Source organism: Melospiza georgiana, chromosome 2 (genome assembly GCF_028018845.1).
Source record: "Melospiza georgiana isolate bMelGeo1 chromosome 2, bMelGeo1.pri, whole genome shotgun sequence".
Taxonomy (NCBI): domain Eukaryota; kingdom Metazoa; phylum Chordata; class Aves; order Passeriformes; family Passerellidae; genus Melospiza; species Melospiza georgiana.
Genome location: NC_080431.1, coordinates 62,604,270 through 62,625,049, shown reverse-complemented (window position 1 = coordinate 62,625,049; position 20,780 = coordinate 62,604,270). Strand labels below are relative to the sequence as shown.

General features: G+C 38.0%; 1 protein-coding gene across 4 annotated transcripts in view; it reads left to right on the top strand.

The window, feature by feature from the left end:
* TNFRSF19 (TNF receptor superfamily member 19) overlaps positions 1-20,780 on the top strand; it is a 57,526-nt gene that overhangs the window by 2,007 nt on the left and 34,739 nt on the right. The window contains exons 3-6 of one of the 4 annotated variants that reach the window (XM_058018474.1): positions 2,063-2,098; positions 10,185-10,273; positions 10,839-10,949; positions 20,129-20,307. In XM_058018474.1, the coding sequence (XP_057874457.1) occupies positions 10,208-10,273; positions 10,839-10,949; positions 20,129-20,307 (356 nt within the window). In that variant the 5' untranslated portion in view covers positions 2,063-2,098; positions 10,185-10,207. Of the gene's footprint in view, positions 1-2,062; positions 2,099-3,514; positions 3,563-3,915; positions 4,103-10,184; positions 10,274-10,838; positions 10,950-20,128; positions 20,308-20,780 lie in introns of those variants that run through there. The other 3 variants (XM_058018475.1, XM_058018476.1, XM_058018473.1) reach the window with 3 other exon arrangements.

The following is a 20,780-nucleotide window of genomic DNA, read 5'->3' as shown; positions in this document are numbered from 1 at the left end:
ATGCCACCAATTAATTCACATTCTTACTTAACAAGTCAATTATATTATAAGGAAAGTAATTAGCACAGTATGAATAATATGTGTATAGCTGTCAAGAAAGAATATAATTTAAGGCATAGCCAAAGCAAAATGTAGTATTTCTCCCAAAGTCGCAATGATGGGCTAAAATATGTTCCTGTAACCCTGGAAAGATGGCTTTATTTATTAATTCTATGCTTTGCTGTTGAGCTTCTCTGCCTTTCCAGTCCCCTCTATCTTGTTGCTTGCTGTCCAATACATACATCTATTTTCTGAGGAAAATTGTTTCTAAACTTTACCTCTGCTTGGTGTAAAGTAGAAAGGGAAGCAAATTTTAAAAAATAACACAAGGAGTCTTTTTCCTCAGAAGTCAAAATAGCTGTACAAGTCTAATGCAATTAAACTATCACTACAAGAGTCTGACCTATCACACAAATGGGTGAAGTTGCACACAGGAGAAACCCTGGTTAATCAGATAGATTGCACTGTTGAGTAGGATTTGTATAGATAATTATTTGCAACATTTAGGCCCTGAAAATGCATTTAAGAAACAAAGTTTTTTTTTAAATTTTGTAAAAAGCCCCTAGGATTTTAGGTAATCCGCCAGATATTTAAACAAAGATGGGCGTCAACCCAATTAAGCTGAAAAATATCTTTGCTCGCTTGTATGTAAGTGAGGCTGAAATGAAAGCACACTTGAACACATTCAAGCATGGTGGGAAGAGGATTTTCAGCAAATTTTGTTGTTTTAAATAGCAGTTCTCTGACAGTTTAGCCTGTCATTGATCTGACTTTTAAAGATTAAATAGTAATAATTCTTGGCACTAGTAACTTTGCTTTTACTAAGAGCTGTATAAACATTAATTAATCCTCAGGCTTAAGCCTTCAGAAACAAAAAATTCACAATGCTTTTTCAAGCGGATCTGACTAGGAAACTCCCAAGTGTGATTTATTTATTAAAATAGCTTGAGCAATTTCTGATTATAAATAGATCCATTTTCAAACAGTGTGCCTTAGATAACATCATAAACATATTTTAAGGTTTGTAATAGTTAAGATTATCAAAAGACATTGCACAGTTATACTGACATCAGTTTCCAACAGCTGTCATAACAAGAGTAGATCTATCTCACAGTTGACTGGGGGAACTGTGTTAGCATTTGAGATATGGAGATAACAACTTCCTATTGCTGTACAATTTCTGCTTCCACATCAGATATGTCACGCAACTTAGTCTTATCAAAGGGGTCAGCTGAAACTGCTTTCCAAGTATTTCTTTTTTGCTTTCTCTGTTATAGTGAGAATCTCTGTACTAGTTCTAACAATTCACTTCTTCAATTTCCTGAGAAGCATCATGATTTAAAACAATGTAAACTCTACAATTTTCAATACCTTTCAATGATGAATGGAACTAACTCATCCATTTTACATTCAGAGGAAAGATTTTACATGCTACAACAAGGACTTAAATGTTTAAGTTTCAGTGTTACAGACAACACGTTGCTCTGAGTTCATTAGCGTAGTAACCCACTGTCTGATGAAAGTCTTAATGTTTCTTTATATGGTAATCCTGAGTGTTTAGTCAACACTTCAAGAACTCTGAGATATTTTAATACCTTTGTCTAACTATACTGCTTTAAAACAAGTATCTGAAACACACATGATGATTCTACTAAGAAGAACTCACGCAACAGTTTCACTGGTGGCTCCAGAAAACAGATAACACACAAAAGATTGTCAGTAAATAGTGAGACAGTGTGCAGTGCTCAGTGGTGTGCAGCAGCTGCTATTCACAACAGATGCGCTGCTGTTGCGCCGCAGCATGCCATTCCTGGCTGAAATTCCAGCCCCTTGCAGAGCTCCTCCTGGCAAGGGTCCTGAAGCAAAGCTCTTCTTTGAAGGCCCTTCAGAAGAGAATTACATGAAAACCCCTGTACATTCAGAGTTGTTTGGGTTTTATAATTGGAAACAACTAGTTTTGCAGCAGTCATTTCTCTCTTTGCATACAACTTGCTGGATTTCAATAAGCACTCCTTGTTTTTAGAGAAGCACTTTGGCTGGTGATCTTCAAACTTTTTTGGTGAGTAGATCCAAAATTTCTGTTTATTTGAAAATGCTTTACCTCCCAGTATAATAGTTTGTTCATTTTTTCAGAGCCTAACCCTGTTCCTTGTGTGTCCATACAATTGTCTAGACTGTAAGTGGATCATTAACTTTTTCATTAGGAGTAAAACTAATAACCTGAAATCCTTGCAGCAGCAGTACTTTTACCAAGGTCTTCAAGACTAGTTTCACCAATGTTGGAGCATCACTAACTTCAGGAAAGCTCCTAATTTGTGTCACAGTAAGTGGCAGTAACGCCCAGCCTAGTGACTATGAATAATTTACTGTCCTTGAAGGGCTGGATTTCTCCATTTCTCCATGGATACTTGCATTTGGTATTAGCACTGTGCTTACAGCTGGGTAACTTATTACCTGCAGAATGGATAGAATATTTCAGGCCCTGAGCTAGCAGGAAGAAAAAGCTACTCAAGAAAGGAGAATTTGCAGTGTGTTATCAGAAAGCCTCTGTCATGCTTTTTGGGCAGGAGAGGTGGAAAGGGCTTTGCTGAATTACAAGGACTCATTGTACACTCACCTGAACAGTGGCCAAGAGCCAGTACCTTTAGAACATCCCAGCAGCCACAAACAAGCCTGAGCTCCCTCTGATGGGGATCAGCAATGCCAAGGCTGCAGTCCCAACACTGGGCAGCATCTGGAAGCAGCGGTGGGCACAGGAGTGTGCTGCTATCCTGTCCTCTTGATGGGATATAAGGGACACCAGCCCCTCACTTACAATTCATCCTGTCTTTGCACCAGTGGTAGGGGGCACACTCCCCCACTCACCCCCTCCCAGCATGGATGCACGGCGCCGTCCATCCATCCGTCCATCCATGCATGCATCCATGCATCCATGCATCCGTGCATCCATCCATGCATCCATGCATCCATCCATGCATCCATCCATGCATCCATGCATCCATGCATCCATCCATGCATCCATGCATCCATGCATCCATCCATCCATCCATCCATGCATCCATGCATCCATCCATGCATCCATGCATCCATGCATCCATGCATCCATCCATCCATGCATCCATCCATCCATCCATCCATCCGTCCGTCCGTCCGTCCGTCCATCCATCCGTCCGTCCGTCCATCCATCCATCCGTCCATCCATCCGTCCGTCCGTCCGTCCATCCATCCATCCATCCATCCATCCATCCGTCCATCCATCCATCCATCCATCCATCCATCCATCCATCCATCCATCCATCCATCCATCCATCCATCCATCCATCCATCCATCCATCCATCCATCCATCCATCCATCCATCCATCCGTCCATCCGTCCATCCGTCCATCCGTCCGTCCATCCATCCATCCGTCCATTGGCTGCCCGCGCTCAGCTGACAGCCCGGGGCGGGGCGGCGTTGCCGGGGTGACGGGGCGCCCGTCGCGGGCAGGCGGCGGCGGGGGCGCTGCGGGCCGGCCGTGGCAGGTGGGTGCGTGCGGCAGCCGGGCCGCGGAGCGGGGCGGCCGCGGGGGAAGCGGCGGCTCCGCCGGGGCACCGGGGCTTGGCCGGGCACCGCCGCCCCGCCTGGCACCGAGCCGCCCGCCCGCCCGCCCCTGGGGCCCGCGGCGGGCTCGGTGAGGGCGGCGGGCTCGGTGATGGCAGCGAGCCCCGCGGCGGGCGCCGGCTGAGGGGCGGCGGGGCCGTGGGCAGGGCTCGGCCGGGCCCTGCATCCCCGGCTCCGGCGCTCCGAGCCGCCCCCGCGGTGGGTGCGCGGTGGGTACGCGGGGCACGGCGCAGCCACGGAGCTGCTGGCGGTGGTGGTGGTGGTGGGTTCTGCAGGTCTCGACAGCCCTGGAGTGGCTGCTCCACGCCCCGGAGTGCGGCGAACAAAAAGCCCTTGAGAGCCGGGCTTTCATGTTCGCGAGCGCTTCTCGTGTCTGCTGCATTAATAAGCTGCTGTTTGCTTCAAACAATGTTAGAGCTGGAGTTGGAGGAGTAGGAGCTCCCCACTTTTTCTTTTGGCTGGTAAGAGGTTTAAAAGCTCCAATTACAGTTCGGTTTATTGAAGAGGTTTTGATTGTTTGACTTCCTTTCCTGTCCCTATTTAATCTGACCTTGGACCGAAGGCTTTACCTGATATTTGTGAAAAGTCTAAATACTTATTTACCACCTTTATATTTACAACTACTTTAGAAGGATGCTTTTATCAAGTTTACAAAGTGGTCCAGTAGCATTTAATATGAGTAATGGCAAATTGACTCAGTCTGTAGGTAGGTTTCTTAACTACTGCATAATCTCTTTCAAGCACACCTTCACCATCAGGTGTAAAGCCAGTTACTTAGGTACTTAGGTGTGTTACCTGGGAGCTTGTTACTGTAAGAGAAGAGGGTTGGGTTTTTGGAGTGGGTTTTTCTGTTGTTGTTTTTGGTTGGTTGATTTGTTGGGGGAGTTTTTTTGTTTGTTTCTTTTCGACCTAGAAGTAAGCTTCTTTATTAGTTTACTAGTAAGATGCTTAAAATGTCAGTTAAGGAGTTAATAAGTCACTTTTTCTCACTTTCAACAACTTGCAATCCTAGTAAAAGAGAATGGTGTGAATGAAAGTAACTCATGTCTGTGGTTGTTAAGACATTGCATGCCATCCAAAATTGCTCAAGGCTGACTTGATAAATGTAGCATATTGGCATTGCACCATTGTAAGGTATATTAACCAGCCCAATGCTTTCTAATTCATGATCCTTAAAAATTACTTTGAAAAAGAACTATTCGTATATTTTGGTGTAAGTGAAGTATGAATATAATACTGGCATTCTCAATGTATTACTTATTCACATATCTGAGTACAAAAGTAAAAATTCATCTTGACACTGAGCTTTCATCTAGCAAACCAGTGTCTCCTAGAACTTGAGATGGGTGAGATGTATTAAACAGAAGAAGCAACATTCTTTTCACCACAGTTTTGATGTTGTGTGAGTAGGCTCATCAGCTTTGGTGAGAGTGGGAGTTCTTGTGTGAATCACAGGCTCTGATCCTCTAAAATGCTTTGTTTATGTGTAGGAAAAATGTTGCCACATTGCACCTTTGTTAACACTATTTCAGTCTAATATCTAATTAATGATAAGCTGGATATGTTGAAGAACACAAATGATAAACTGCTTTATCACCATTATTCCTGTAAAGACAAGTACTTCAATTAACGTAACTTGAAGTGTGTGGTACTCAGAAGCAGCACAAATATTTCCTGGCTGTGTCTTATGGGCCTTTCTTCTTCTCATTTCCCTCAGCCCCAAAAATACATTGAAGTGGTTTTGATCACCAGCAACTTTAATCTGCTACCTTTGTCTTTACAAAATTAAAAATAAATCCATAGCAGCCTAATGTTGTATATTTCATGGTATGGCAGGATTGTAAATTACAGATCTTTTCAATGTGATATTTAATGTGACGAATGTGCCCTAACTGACAGTATGGAGTTTTTTCCTCCACATTTCTCGGAAAACTTGGAGCAAATGTGGTCAGGCAAGACCTCATTTACTTCATAAAGTGGAAGACTACAAGGGTTGTGGGCAGGGTGTAAGGGGAAGGTGTCCTAGACCCGTGAGACAGAAATAACAATGTGCAGCTCTGTGGTGGAAGTTCTTGTCCCTAACTTGCTCCCTTGCTTTGTCTTTGTCATTGCAGCAGCATGAGTACTTTCCCTCCTCTTGTTTCTTGCCCCTGGGGCACTGACTCTGCTGAAGCCATCTGCCACTCCTTGCTTTGTTGCGCGCAGTTGACAGCTGCGGGTGGGAAGTAGGTGGTTAGAAAGGAGCTGAGACCCTGTTTGCTGGATACCGGAGACCTCTGTTGGCAAGATAAAATTATTATATTTTCAGTCCTCTTTCTGACCCAGAACTTGTCAGAGTACTCTGCCAGTGTTATAGAGTGTGTGAAAAGTGGTCATCAAGTAAAAATATCAAATCAAATACAGGAAATTTCAGAGACCTGGTTGTGCATTAACTGAGAATTCACAACTTCAAGTTAAGTCAATGTGAAGTTGGAAGTCTTCACCATTTTTAAAGTTTCCCTTAGAAGATGGATGATGTTAACTTCAAAGTTTGGATGCTTCTGTGTCTGAGAAACCTGCTAGTCAGCCATCATTTAGTCACGCTGCTTTGGTTCTTGAGGTGGTGTGTCTTTCATGGGGGAATTTGAAGTGTTTTGGAGAAAAAAAAGACATATTTTTCTGACATGGACTTTGAAATAAAACGATGAGTACTATTCAAGCAAGCTGGTAAATGTAGGAGTAAATTTTAGAGGGCCATGGATTCTATAACCTTCAAAGGCTGGAAGTTCTTACTTCCACAATACATTTATTACATGTTTGATATTGCCCTCTTTGTATATATGCATAGTAGCCCCCAAATGACCTTAAAATTATGCAACTACATTTCCTAATGCAAGTTCCCTCTCCTGAGTTCAGTACATTACCAGTAATGATTGCTTTTCCCTGAGTATTTTAGGCAAGCACATTACTGTTAACCTAATAAGATGTATTTGGAATGATTTAGTGACCTCAAAAAACTCTGTCCACAGACTTCTTTCTTCTAATAAAACTGAGTGTAACTGAACTCAGTTTAATATCAGTATCTGGACAAGAGCAAATAGTCTTTAAAGGTATGGAACCTCTGTTTGCTCACACGTGTTTTAGAGGCAAAAAACTTCTAATAACCTCTTACTTGAAAGCATGAGGTGAATGGCTAGTGTCCAACAGACATCAGTATAATGCCACTTGATATCATAAGAGAAGAAATTTGCCCAATGGCAGCCTATTATTAAGTGCTGCAGTCTCTGCTTTTCAAGCAGGGCTTTTTACCAAACTGGAGATTGAAGCAGGAAACATGTAGCTGACACAGTTTTCTCTCCTCTGGGACTTGCATTCAATACATTGAGTTATTAAGGTGCCTTTCAATTTTTTTTATCAAAATGTTGTCATGAAAGAAGCATCTTATTTTATTTGTCCTCTTAACAACTGTTATTTCTTGTACACTGGCTCATTTCTCTCTCACGTTAGTCAGTGTAGAGTCTTTGGTGTTGTTTTGGCAGGAGTGGTGACAATGGATGCAATGATGGCATGATAGAGTACCACAGGCATTCCTACACGTCTGCTGAAATTATTTAAATGTGTTTTGGTGCTGCTGAAGTGCTCTGAAGTTTAAGGTCCATAGACCTGCAAGCCTCTTTTGGAATCTTTATTGATCATAGAAGACTCATTATATAGAAGATATATTTTAGGCCTAAAGCTGTAAAATCTCATGAAACTTGTAATGATCAGTCAAAAAACTAAACCTTAGTCAAGCATAGGGTAAGTTGGATAAGTCCTTGCCAGTTTGATGCCAGTAATAAAACGCTTGATTTTAAAAATTTACTCTGGGTTGTGGAACTCCTGGTGACTGGACTTGCCAAGACTGTTATAAAGGCAGTAGTTTTTCTTTTAAATAAAGAATATTTCACAGCTGCAATCAAATTTCACACCTAAGTGTACAAAATGTATTATGGTACAGGATGTTTTGCCATGTGCTTTTTATGTTCTAAAAGTCTTTGAGATACTTGCTATAAGAAGATAATCTTATAACAGATTTGGCAATTCCAAAACTGAAATACAAGATTCAGCATGACCAGCCAGATTTTTAATATTGCTTTTTGTTCTGTACTGGCATTTCATTTTTATTCCATTGTGACTCCAGAATACTAAAAGATGAAAATATGTAATTAGCTTTGTTTCAGTATTGATTTTGATAAGTTGTATATATACTGGTTTTTAACAATATTAAATCTTCAAGTTATTGTGTATTAGAGAAAAGGTATAATATACCTGGATTACATTAAGCTAATGTAGTTTTATTGTAGATAATTAGTCTGCAGGGCAGTTGATTGGGCTGTCCTTAATTTGCTTTATTTTTTCTGTGCTTCAGGCAGCTTGCACAGAAAACATAGGCCTCTTAGATTATGTTACAGCTCCATATTTTAGATCATTAGGCTTATTACAGCTCAGCAGTATTTTTTGTATTGAAAATTCAATGTGAAACTTGACACAAAAATATACAATTTTTACAATTGTCGGTTTCTTTTTGATATGTTACACATCTACTTTCAGAAGCAAAAGTAAATATTGAAACTTAAAATGAAACTTACTTTTAACCTTAGGAAGAATCCTGGTTTTGAAATTTTGGTAGTATTCTATAGATGATCATAATTGCATTAGAACTGTATTATGATTTAGCTATTTTTTAATTATTAAGGAATCATATGACTTGGAATAATCATTGTCATTCAAATCTAAGAAATTCAATTATGTTTACAGCTTTATTTCCCTTTCACACTTCTGTAAAGTTTTAAGTCCTATAGCAATTAAGAAAGCACATGAAGTATTTATTTTTTCCACTATACAGAATTACGTGAAATAAAAAAGTTAATGGGGATTTTCCTGCCAAGTCCCATTAATTTCAGCATGATTCTTTGGATCAGTATTTAACCAGTTTATTTAATTTAACTCTTAGACTTTTAGCTTTTCTGTCTTGTCTTCTCTGAATCAAGTGAAGTCAAGTTTGTTTTACAGGACTGCTTTTCTGTAATGCAGTGTAGCCTTGTTTATTGTATGATGATTGTAAGTTATTTTTTCATTTCTTCATATATTACTCTTGAATTTCTGTAGCATTCCAAAGAGAATAAACAGCAAAATTGAACAGGATCAAAATTAAGACTTGATAATTATTTCAAGGTTACTGAGGTGCAAAGTGTCACAATTTGTCTCTTATCTAATCTGGTTTTACTTAAAAGATATTTGGTTACTTGTTGGCCAGTACATGATATAATGTATGGTGTGTGTATTTACCCATTTTCTATGTTTCTAAAAACGGATGAGAAATGTTTCTTGAAATTTCTGAGTTCTCTTAACAGTATTTTTACTGTCTCTGTCCACCGTTTGCTCTTTGCTATTACTAGAAATTGTTTTGTTCACGCATACCTATTTTTTTCAGCATTAGAATTGTCAGCTTCTCATGACTTTGGAACTTTTAAAATTTGTTGACTTTCCTTTTTCATTTTTCATTTTTCTATTTGTCCTACAGTGCTTTTTACATGAAGTTGTGTTTTGGTCTTCCAGAATTTTTTCTGAGATTTTTCCATTTAATGTTTCTTGCGTCATTTTTTTCCCCTCATACTTAAAAAAGAAACCTATGTCAAATACTATATCTGTATGTACTCGTATTCCTTGAAACCACGTCTCCTTTTTTACCTATGCTGACATGCATTTAATCTGGTAATTGTCATTGGCCCATAGACCATTGCCATCACTAAGTGAGAAATAACCATAAAAATGTCATGTTGGCTTTCTTGTGGAGTGCTGTCTGACACATCTCTACCTGCTCTGTTCTTTCTAATAGACTTTTCCTCTTTTTACACTTCAAGATACAGCTTCTCTTAAAAAATATCAATAGTAACTGAAGTATACTTTCTTCTTATTGATTAGAATTTTTTAACTAGGGTATTCATGCAGTAAAATGTGGAATTGAGTGCTTATTATAGTTTTTGTTCATTCTGGTTGTATATTTTTGAAAGCATATTATGCTTGCAGTAGTTCCATGTTGGAAAGCATTTTGTGACTATTCTTAATATTTTTCTCGGGTATTTTCCTTTTGTGTTGGCTTCCATCCTTTCATTTGTCAGTCTCTACTCTTAAATGATAAAAACAACATGGTGTATTTGAAGAAATTTATTTTTGTCTGTTGATCATATACTTAGTTAAGTGTTTTGCAAGCAAGAAACATATGTTAGGGATGTTAGATTAATAAATGCTGATCTTCTGTAATCTGGATTGATAGCCAGTTAAGACTCTCTTCTTTTGAGACTTAAAGCTAGAGAAACTTTGTGTTTTGTCTTCAAAAGGCATATGATTTTTAAAGCATATGTTTGTTGTTTAGCATCTTCCAGAAATCTATTTGAAAATGTTAATGGCATTGACAGATTGTATTTTGACATGCCAAGTGTCATGAAGTACAATGGACACATGACTTCTGCAATTTAAACAATGTAAATATAATAATTTTTTTTCCTTTTTATATTTTTCTAGGGAGAAAGGTTTAATCTCAAGAAATGGATGCTAAAGGATTACAAAGAGATGATAAACTGAAGGTGCTTGTCATTTTACTAGCGTATTTGGTAAGTTAAAGATTAATATTTTTCCCCCATGTTGAAAAAATTGTACTGGACAAAGAAGCTGTGTCTTTTGTTTTACACATTACTGCTAACACTAAAAGTCTTCAAATGCTGCATGCAGACAATGCTTACACATTTTATTGATGTGAGCTTAAGATTGGTCCACTGATTCATATAATTTCTGGCTCCTCCTCATACACAATTATAAAATTTTACCTTGTGAGCCTCTTCATGGATGAAGGAGTGGACTAGAACAGAAAATATAAGTGAATATAGTGCTTTGGAGGTGATGCTGCTTCACTTCAGAGGTGGCCATCTCTTACTCCAGTGTGCTGTACATAGTTTAGATGCTTGGAGTATTCAGTTTATGGATAGATTGTGGCACAGCACACAATTACCTTGCCTACTCAGTGTACTTAATTCTGGCTTGCTGTACAACTAAGGGTAATTAATAATTCTGAAAGTTATTTTTAAGATCAAAACATGGATTTATTTCTCAGATTTAGTATATTTTGATGAATTTACTTTTGTTTGTTTGTTTGTTTTGTTGTTGTTTTGGGTGTTTTAGCTAAGTAAGGTAATTTGCGAGACTGGAGACTGCAGAGAGCAAGAATTTAGGGACCAGACTGGAAACTGTATCCTCTGCAAACAATGTGGTCCTGGAATGGAACTCTCAAAGGTAAGGAAATCATGCTTTCTTGAATTTATTTCTGATAAGTGCATTTATGTATTTGATCTAAAATGATGGATATTTGTACATCTGTACTTACATTAAAATATGTACATTTTTGGCATTTGAGCCTTCTGCAGTTGTTCAAGAACCATGTTATCTGTTTCATTTTTTATAAAATGCTCAGTTCAGAAAATGATGATGCGACTAATAAAGTAGGGAGTACCATCTGGATGGGCTTTCAAATGATTGTTTTAAAGGTAACAACAAAGGAGGGGAAAAACTACGAAGGGGGAAAAACCACAGGGAGTTAAGACTGCATAACCTTACTCTGTAGAAAAGAATGTGAAAAATTAATTTCAAACCAGTGATTAATTTCAAACCGAGTGCTGACATGGAGTGGTTTAATTTTTACAGTGCTGGCATTCACAATTCACAATTGGTTCTGGATTTTGGGTGACAAAGTTTAGATATTTTATATATGACTTTTTTGTCTTAATAGATTGGGTCATACAAAAAAAAATACAGATTAAGATTCAAATGAGAGCTAATATAGTTCCTTAGAACAGGAGGGAAATAGGTGATTGTTCTGTTTTCACTGGGTCTATGGTTGGAGCACTTTAGGAAGCCAGATTCAAGTCAGGCTTGAACAATTTCTTTGTTTTACAATTCATTAAAAATGCTATAAACCTAATTTTAATCTTTATGCCATGAAAAGTAATTGAAAAAGTTGAGGCCAGACAAATACATGATAATATTTAGAAAGCACATAGGAAGTTTTTTTGATTTCATGGAGAAGGAAATACTATTGTGAATCTTAGGCAATTGCATTTTGCTTTTATAACAATTGCAGTTCTTGCAAAAGCAAATCCCCATAAAAGTTTTTGAATTACTAGGATTTGAGGACAGTGGAAATGAATCAACAGAGATGAATGCTGGTTGTGATTATGGGCTGGGATTCAGTAGAATAGAAAGTTCACTTGGCAAAATTTTCAACAAAATTCCAAGTCTGAATGCAAGTCACGAGGGGGATCTTAGTTGTTTTCAGTTCAGAGAAAGTAGGTGCTGTGCATGAGCAGGGATAGAGAACAATGAAGGAAAACATAGCTGAAAGGGAGGAATATGTTGGTATTCATTAACTCAGCTGCTGGAGGTGAAGGAGGCAACAAAATGGGTTATGTGTCTTGGGAGATTGGATGTCTTGAGGGAGCAGGAGTGTCCTGCCAGAAACCTGAGGATGGTAAGGCAAAGAACAGTGCAGGGTGGTGCAGAGTAGACCTACCAAGACCCATGCATGTGTAAAACCCTTTCTGCAGTGTCCAGCTCTAAACCCACATCTTGCCCATTGCCGGGGTGTGAAGCTGTGACCCTGACATAACTGTGCAGTCAGATCCGCACCTGGGAGGTGGGGCCATAAAGAGCATTCCATTTGCATGCAGAAGGGCAGACTCTGTCTTGTACTTCTACTGAGAGTGTGAAAAGGATGCTGAAGGTGGAATTTAGGGTGTTCAAGGGAATTTGAAATGTTTATTTTGAAAATTTTTTAACATGAACCGTTACTAAGTTTGGTGTGTATGTGTGTTCAAACTGCAGGGGGAAATAGAGAAGTTCAGTTTCAGTTTATGGCTCTGTAGTTCCTATTATGTTCAGCTCTGAAAAAAAGCACAAGTTAAGTATTGTGGCTTGTGTGAGATTTGAAGGGATTTACTGAAACTGAGTGACACCTTTTCTCTATCTCTTGACCCCCTGTGGTGATTGTTCAGTGCATTAACAGAAATACTTAGTTTCACACTTTAGTGGGAATCCCTTTGTATGGTGGGCAGCATTAGTTAAGGTTTAGTCATACAAGCAATGCTCTTTAAGCAGAGATTTAGACATGACTTATGACATGGATGTGGTTTAGTTTGGAGTTTTTCAGATTGGCCTTAAATTTGAGATGTTCTAGGGGATGTTTTAATTTATAAAGGCACTTGTAAATATGTCACTTTGTAACAGTGGGCCAGTACTATGTGCATTTATATAGTTAGACAATATACTTATCTAGTTGGCAAACAAAACCCAAAAGCATAAAAACTCAGACCCTCAGTAATTACACTCAATTTAATAAAGAATTGCTAAACTAAACAAGATTATAGTTTGCAGTAGTACACTATTGAAGTTATGGTTTTGCTTCACCTATTTTTGTTTACAGTCTGTTAGTTTACAGATTGTTTACAAAACTGATAGGTTTTTTGTTTACAGTTCTGATTCTTCTAGGACTAGTTTGGTGTTTTTGAAAATAGGAATGATGGTTAATTTCACTATGTAAGCAATTACTTGTCGCAGACAATAATAGGCTTTCAAAAATATTTTTCTTTTATACTAGAAATGAAATAACAGATTTTGTTCAAACCTAAATGATTGAAATTATAATTTCCTGTATAAATAGAGGTACAATTTTCTGTGAATCATAGTGAAGGATGTGATGCTGTGGCTGTAACTGAAATGTGGTTGAAAGTAGTCATGCAGAACTACAGCTTGAAGCAACAAATATGTAAAGTCAAAGGTCAAAATGCAAAGGGAAGAGGCCTTTAATGATACACTTGAAGTAACTTGCAGCCCAGGAGAAGTTTTGTTTGCTTGGTTTTTTTACATATGAGAAAACAATGATATAATAATGCTACAGTTTAATAACAGTTTCTTAACACTTAATAATATGTCAGTTTTCCTGTTGAATATTTAGTGCTCCTGCATAAAACTAGATATACTGCTGGATGTGTCAGCATGATTGTGTGTCTAAAGTGTATTGTAAAATGCAATGTTAGTGGTGGGATTTTTGGTTCAGTTCTCCCTGAGTGTTTTAAGCAATTGACAGGTTTCATTTTCATATTTGTAACAAAACACATCAGCCTGTATGGTTGAATGCAAAAGCCCAGCTTTTATCACCTTGTGTATGAGAAATTACCTCAGTTACAATCTAAATATGTAGTTTTCTTTCTTGTCATGACTTTACAGAAATACAGGGCAAAAGCCCAGCTGTACAGACTGCATATGTGTGTGTATACTTATTTTTACAACTTCAGTTAGATATATCTATCTTTGTTGCTATACTCTCTGAGCATTTCATCTTTCTAAATGAGGGGAATTCTGTTGCCCTTTCTCAGTTTATACATGAGACACTAACATAGATCAACTTGCCTGTGGTAATGCAGGACTATTTTGGTAGAACTATTTTGGTAGAGGCCATAGTGTGTAACAGAAGCTTTCTCTTCACAAGGCACCATATAGACAAGGCAAAGGGTGATGGGCACAAATTGTACCAGGGGAATTTCTTTTTTACAGTGAGAGCATTCATTCAGTGAAACAATCTCCCTAGAGTCCCCATCACTGGGAGCTTCTGGGATGCAACTGGACAGGGTGCTAGATCATCTCAGATCAGCTCAGGTCCCTGACCCATGAGTGTTTGCTTCAGATGTTCTTTCAAGGCTCCTTCTGACCTGTCTGTTCTGTGATTCAATGGTGAGTCTTTTAATTTTGGTTGCAAACCAATGCTCAGTCTATTGGATTGACCTTCCTGTATAGGTAAGCAACTTCAGACACCCTTGATAGCATGAAACAAAACAAAACCAGCAAAAAATCAGCCTTATTTAATGTAACTAATTCTGAATCTTGACCATTCTTTTCAGCTTTTGCTGTGACAGTTTAATGGGCTCACTTTTTCAAAAATATTTTTAAAGTAATTTTTCTTTATTCAAGTGAGGAAGTAATAGTACCACCTGCATATTTTCCTTTCTGATTGCCTATATGCTGTTCTAATAACAATGCTGCAATGTTACATTAGCTTAGAACCAAAATCCATTGATCACTTATGTTAATTGTATCTTTATTAAGTACTTTTAACATATTGCCATCAGAAGAAAGGAAGCTTTATTCTTGTATCAATAGAATTGATGGGGAAGAGAGTGAAAGCTGCTTCCCATGTTTTTTTGTTTCTATTTGTTAATTTAAAAAAATCTCTGTATAGCCTTTTCTTCTCATAAACATGTCTTTGGTAATGTTTGTGAAGCCATTGAATCACTGAATTAGCTTAGTTTTCAGTGTGGGCAGTCTTTGTTTCATGTTGTTTTTTTGTTTGGGGATTTTTGTTAGGCTTTTCAGGTTTTTTTTTCTTTTTTTTTGTTAAGCAGTGCTTTCTTCTGGGGTGGGAGACTGAAATGGTTGTGTTGATTCAGAAGAAAGAGTTTGCTTTATGTGGCTCAGCATTATTGCGTTTCTCATTCATTTAGTAGACAGCAAAGCTTCACATAGTTAAGCACAAATAATTTAATACCTTTTATTCTTTAAGTGGCTTCAGTTTACCAGTGCCTGAATAGTCATTGGTTTGGCTTGATAGTAACAGCATTTCATCCTATCTTATATACGCTTCTGAAATAAATCAAGCCTTATATACTATTGAAATTTATACCAATCACAATTAATGCAGAAAAAAATGACATAGTTCATGTTTCAGCCATTTTCTTAAAGATATTCAAGTACAGAATTGAAGTCCTTCCAGTCCTTTCACCACCATTTTTTTAAAGTTATCAGCTGAGCCAGTGCACTGAGGACAATATATGTCAAGGAAGGAATAGAAACCAAGAGGTGAAAGGGAGAGTGCCTGAAGCCAGCAGTGCCATCAAGCGAGCCATGATAAATAGTGTCACTGAGAGACAGCTGGTGGGACAGAGGCAGCTTGGTGGTTGCTGAGGTGGGGCTGTGTGTCACAGCTTGCTTCCTTGTACCAGGTGTATGATGAAGAAAGAGAAGACTTGCAGGTTGTCTCAGAAAAAGGAATTGTGAATTAAACAGGCAGGTACTGTTTGAAGCTTCTCGTGGATCTGACAGTCCTGACGCAAGAACACCAGCGTGCTGTGCTGCCACTGGCGAGCTGTCACAGTGAAGGCACCGAGAGCAGCTGCTGCCACGTTTGCAGTTGCTCTTAAATTTTCAAAGCAAGAGAGCTGCTCGTGAGGAAGTCTGACAGATCTCAGCTCAGGAGAGGCCAGCATGTGTTTCTGGAAACTGGAGCAGCTGCATGTAGCCATGTCAAATCATCTTCACTGAGAATGAAACTTTTCTGACCCTGGCTGTGCACTTTGACACAGCAGCTAAGCCTGATGTTGCAGCATGCTGTTACAGCCTGTCCTGCTCAGAGACTTCTGCTGATAGATCCAGCTCATTATTGGATTCTAGATGAGGCTGACCCACAGCCTGAGGTACTTTAGGAAGCTAAAACTGTGTGCTATTTAAAAAGGCCATGTACTCAAAGGTATTAGGAAAAGCTTCATTTCCCAGCCCCAGCGTAGTGCCGCAGCCTGTTACATGAACCCAACACCAATTAAGTGTCTTAATGCCTGGTAGACTTTTTCTTGAGAATACCAAGTATTCTTGTAATCTTCATGGCATAAGTGGAACTGCTTTGGCTGTGTTGTCTAGGGATTTGCATAGTTTGTGGATAATCAGTGGGACTAGAAACAATTCTAAAATATACTTGCAGATTATGATCTTAATGATGCCTGAAAGCGTTTTTTAAATGAAATTTGAAGTTATTTTAATTGAAATAATGTTTAAAATCTAATTTACTCTTCATTTACTGTCTGTGTTGGATTCAACTTTTAGGGAAAAACCATACCACTTAACTCCAGTACCCTTTATAGTCATTCTGTCTGGATCAATGTTTGGGTAGTACATAGTGAAAGAAAACTTTAACAGTGGCCAGGTAGTTCTTGAATATGTGTCTGCATTATTGTGTGCTTTTAATATTTTTATCTAGAAAGAGAATTATGAGTTTGGTTAACTAGTTTGCTGCAGATTCCTAGGCAGCCTTGACCAGTCACCCCACTTGATACCTCAGTGAAACACTTCTGAACAGAGTTGTTCTGGACATACCTAAGTTAAAGGTCAAGAGATGGCACATTACCGTGGTAGTGAAAGCTGTATAGATATCAAGAAAATTGTGGTGCATTTGAATTTTGAAGATTTTTTTTCTGTAATTAACTTGAATTCAGTTTTCTAAAGGAGTGTTTGAGTTTATTGGCTTGTACTGTGTGTCTTTTGAGAGAGAAAAATTTCATTCATTGTAAAGGGAAAGTAGAAAGGGAGGAGTGTGCTAAGTGTTCTTCACAGAAAGCTTTGCGACAGCAAAAATAAAGGCAGCATTTATTTGTGCTTTTTTTTTTCTGGAACAAAAATAAAAAACGTTTTTTTTTAAATCTAGCTGATTGCTATTACAAATTTTATTTCTCTTTTCTACAGTCCTAAGTTCAAATGCCACAGGAGATGAGCTCTCTTTTAAAGTTAAGAGTGGGAGGATGGAGAGGATGAGGGGGAGTTGGGAACTACTCAGATCTCATCAGCCATACAACTTGCCAGTTTTTTAAATAGAACACAGAAAAAACTGGTGCACATCACTTTTGCACATGCACTGATAAAAAATGAACAGTCAATTGTTTGTATCTTTGCTGGACTGCTAAATTATGAAGTCTAAGATTTCAAAGTGTTTGAATCCATCATCTAAATCATATCCTTCAGTTTGGGGAATGTGGTTAATTATAAGTACAGATCTTTTTGAAGTTCTGCCTGGTTTACAAGCTTAAATATTTATTTGCACCTGCCAGGCAGTTAACTACCTCAAATATTATGTGAACAGAAAAAGTACATACTTAAAGTTTTAGTTGTTATGAATTGGTATCTGTGGAATTCCTGGCAAGGACTTAGAAACTGTCTTTGAAAAGATGGGAGACTGTAAATTCCTTGGGCAGAAGATTTCTTTATGTTGCATCCACTGTTTTTATAGCTTTAAAGTAAACCATTCAATGATGCAAAGGACCACTAGGATGTGTCCATACATCCAGCCGTAGCAAAGCAGATCTGATCTAGAAACAATTTACTCAGGTTTGGTTACTCTGTTTGGGCCAGCGAGTGAAAGCATTTAATTCTAACTTTTGCTTCCTGCTTGTTTCTTGATCCAAAGCCTCAAAGGTAGTCTGGAGAGGAAAATAATTAAGTTAATTCAAGCCTTATATTTGAAAGTTTGATAGGACTTGGGAGGACGTGATTCCAAGTGATTTATCAAAAGATCCAAATGTATATGGTTTAACTGAGTGGTATAATATATAACATAATGCTACTGTTTGGATAAGCTAACTAGAAGGAGTAGGTATTTAGAAAGAGTGTGTTAAAGATTAATGATATTCAATGAAAAAGTTTATTTAGACTTAGGGAGTACAAAATCTAACACAAGTTTGTCTGGTTCCAGTCCCTGGTGGTAATCATGTAGCTTTGTATACAGTTTTACAAGTACATAAATGAAATCGAGTGTAAAAATTAACACAGGAAGATAAGCTAAAACTGACATTGCTTTGGCATTGATTCCTAGTAGAAACTTGTCAATTTGAAATAAAATTGTGTAAAATGTTCTATATCTGAAGTAAGTAAAAAAAAAGAAAATAAATGTTTTTATATTTTTTTAAAAGTTTATGCCTACCAGCTTTAATATGGTCCCAGTATATCACAGGAGGACCATGCTGTACAGTGCATGAAACTGTAGGGTCTTTGGTTTTGTTACTAACTGCAATGATTTGCCTGTCTGCTCCTTGGTCTGAAAAATATTCAGTAGTAATAAGCTACATTTTAGCTAAAAGAGAGCAAAACAAAAATTAAAAATTATTGACTAAGTTTGTGGATCTATTTTTACTATCTTTTAGTAGTTGCTTTCATAAATTGTTCATTTTCTGCATACTTCAGGGCTGTTCTTCAGAGGAGATTAAAGTTTATTCTTAACATAAAGGAAAATCAGAAATTCTTAGAATGTCCTGTAAAATGCATCTGAAGTTTTTATTGTTACTTTATCATTTCAGGTTAGAGGCCTATTGGCCAGCTTCATCACAAAGCTCCTCCCATAGATGCTTTCTCAGCACAAAGCCTTGGAAGATCCAAGTGTGTTGGATCTTGGAGAATCTGAGAGTGTTTCTAAAGTTTAAAAGCTTTTCTTTTTTACAGCAGATTTGGTTAGGTTGGTAACTTTGGAAAAGTTTTTTATATGCATCACACACATGCATGTTTATATGCATCAAACTGGTGGAAACCTCCTCTGAAGTTGCCCTAGTTGAAGATTTCCTGCAGCTTCCCACTGGGAAGATGCCCTGTTCTTCCACTGAAAGTGGAAGAGCAAGGTCCCCATATTGTGCCTTTCCTAATTAATTCTTTCTGGCAATTTGTTGTGTTCCCCTTGCAGTTTTGTGGTGTATCACTAATACATCAAACCAAACTTCAAAGTACCAAGCAAAATTGATAGGACATTTGGAGGGAATAGCAGCTCCCAGTAACTTGATAACTCTTAAGAAGTTGATTGATAGTTCTTGGTAATGAATTCATAGGATTCAGTCCCAAAATTTTACATATGGCTCGGTGTTTATCTTTGCAGCTTGTCCATTGTATTAGGTGCCCTTTTGCAAATTAATGGAAATAATGCCTTTAAACTGCTAAATTTGGCAGAAATAACCAACTATAACAACATTACTTGTATAGTAAAATATTGTGCCCCCTGTGATCTGCAGATTTGTTAAACTTTTCTGACAGTTTGAGAACTGTGAGAGCTGTAGTGGATTGAGTTTTTGACATTCTTATTGGCTAAGCAACATTTTATGCCTAGCTGATGGCCATTAGCCAGCTCTGGTTTATTTGGTAACAAAAGTCCTAAGCTTTTGAAGATCAGTGCACTCTCTTTGGCAATTAACTTTGTTCGCCTTAGCTATGAACCTTAATATCAAAGTGCTTTTTTGCTGTTTTTGTAACTGAGTAAGTGCCTTCATACTTCACTTGTCCCAGTTTCTTCTCTTTCACATGACTGACCTAATTAAAAAACAGACAGCTCAATAATTCTACCATAAGCTAGTAATAATGAAACTGTGGGAGTCCTTGAAGTGCTTTATCATTCAAATACACAGTGGTTTCATGAATAAAGTGGATGACTAAGTATTACTTATAGAAGTAAGGGAGATTATTAGCAGTGGAAGACACATTTGAACTTGCTGAAAGGCTGGCTTTTGTCTAGAGAAAGACCTACTCTCAGTAATAATTACACCAGGTCTTCATTTTATCCCAGCATTCTCCTCTTGTTCACGCTTTCAATGACTGAATAGCTTGCTGTTGCTTGTTAATCCCTGCAGGAATGCGGCTTTGGATACGGGGAGGATGCACAGTGCATGACATGCAGGCCAAACAGATTCAAGGAAGACTGGGGCTTTCAGAAGTGCAAGCCTTGTCTGGATTGTGCCTTGGTTAACAGGTTTCAGAAGGCCAACTGTTCTGCCACCAGCAATGCACTATGTGGGGACTGTTTACCAGGGTAAGACCATTTCTGACGATGAGACTTGAACCAATTCTAACCTGATTTACATTAAAATTGCTTGTTCATGTTTTCTGGATAAATGTTGGTACCCTTTGTATATGTATGAAGGTCCTATGTTCTAATCTTGGCTTTACTGTATTATCTGAGCACATAATTTGTGAATTGCAGGAGTAATTATCTACAAAAATGGTTTGATAATTACCTACTTGGTCTGTGAGAGTATTGTCTGTACAGCACCTGAGCAAAATACCTCAAACGGTGTTACTGGTGATTTAGTTCATTGTTATAAACATTTAAACATTTGAAAACATACACTGCTACCTTCTTCAAAAATTATCACATTATTTGCTTGCATTTTTTTCCACCCTTTGGTCAATGCCTAATAATTCTCATGCACATAGATTCTTAGGTCAAAAGTAGTGGCTGTGGTTTACTTTCTGATATTTCTTTCACCTTTCTTTTCTTTAAAA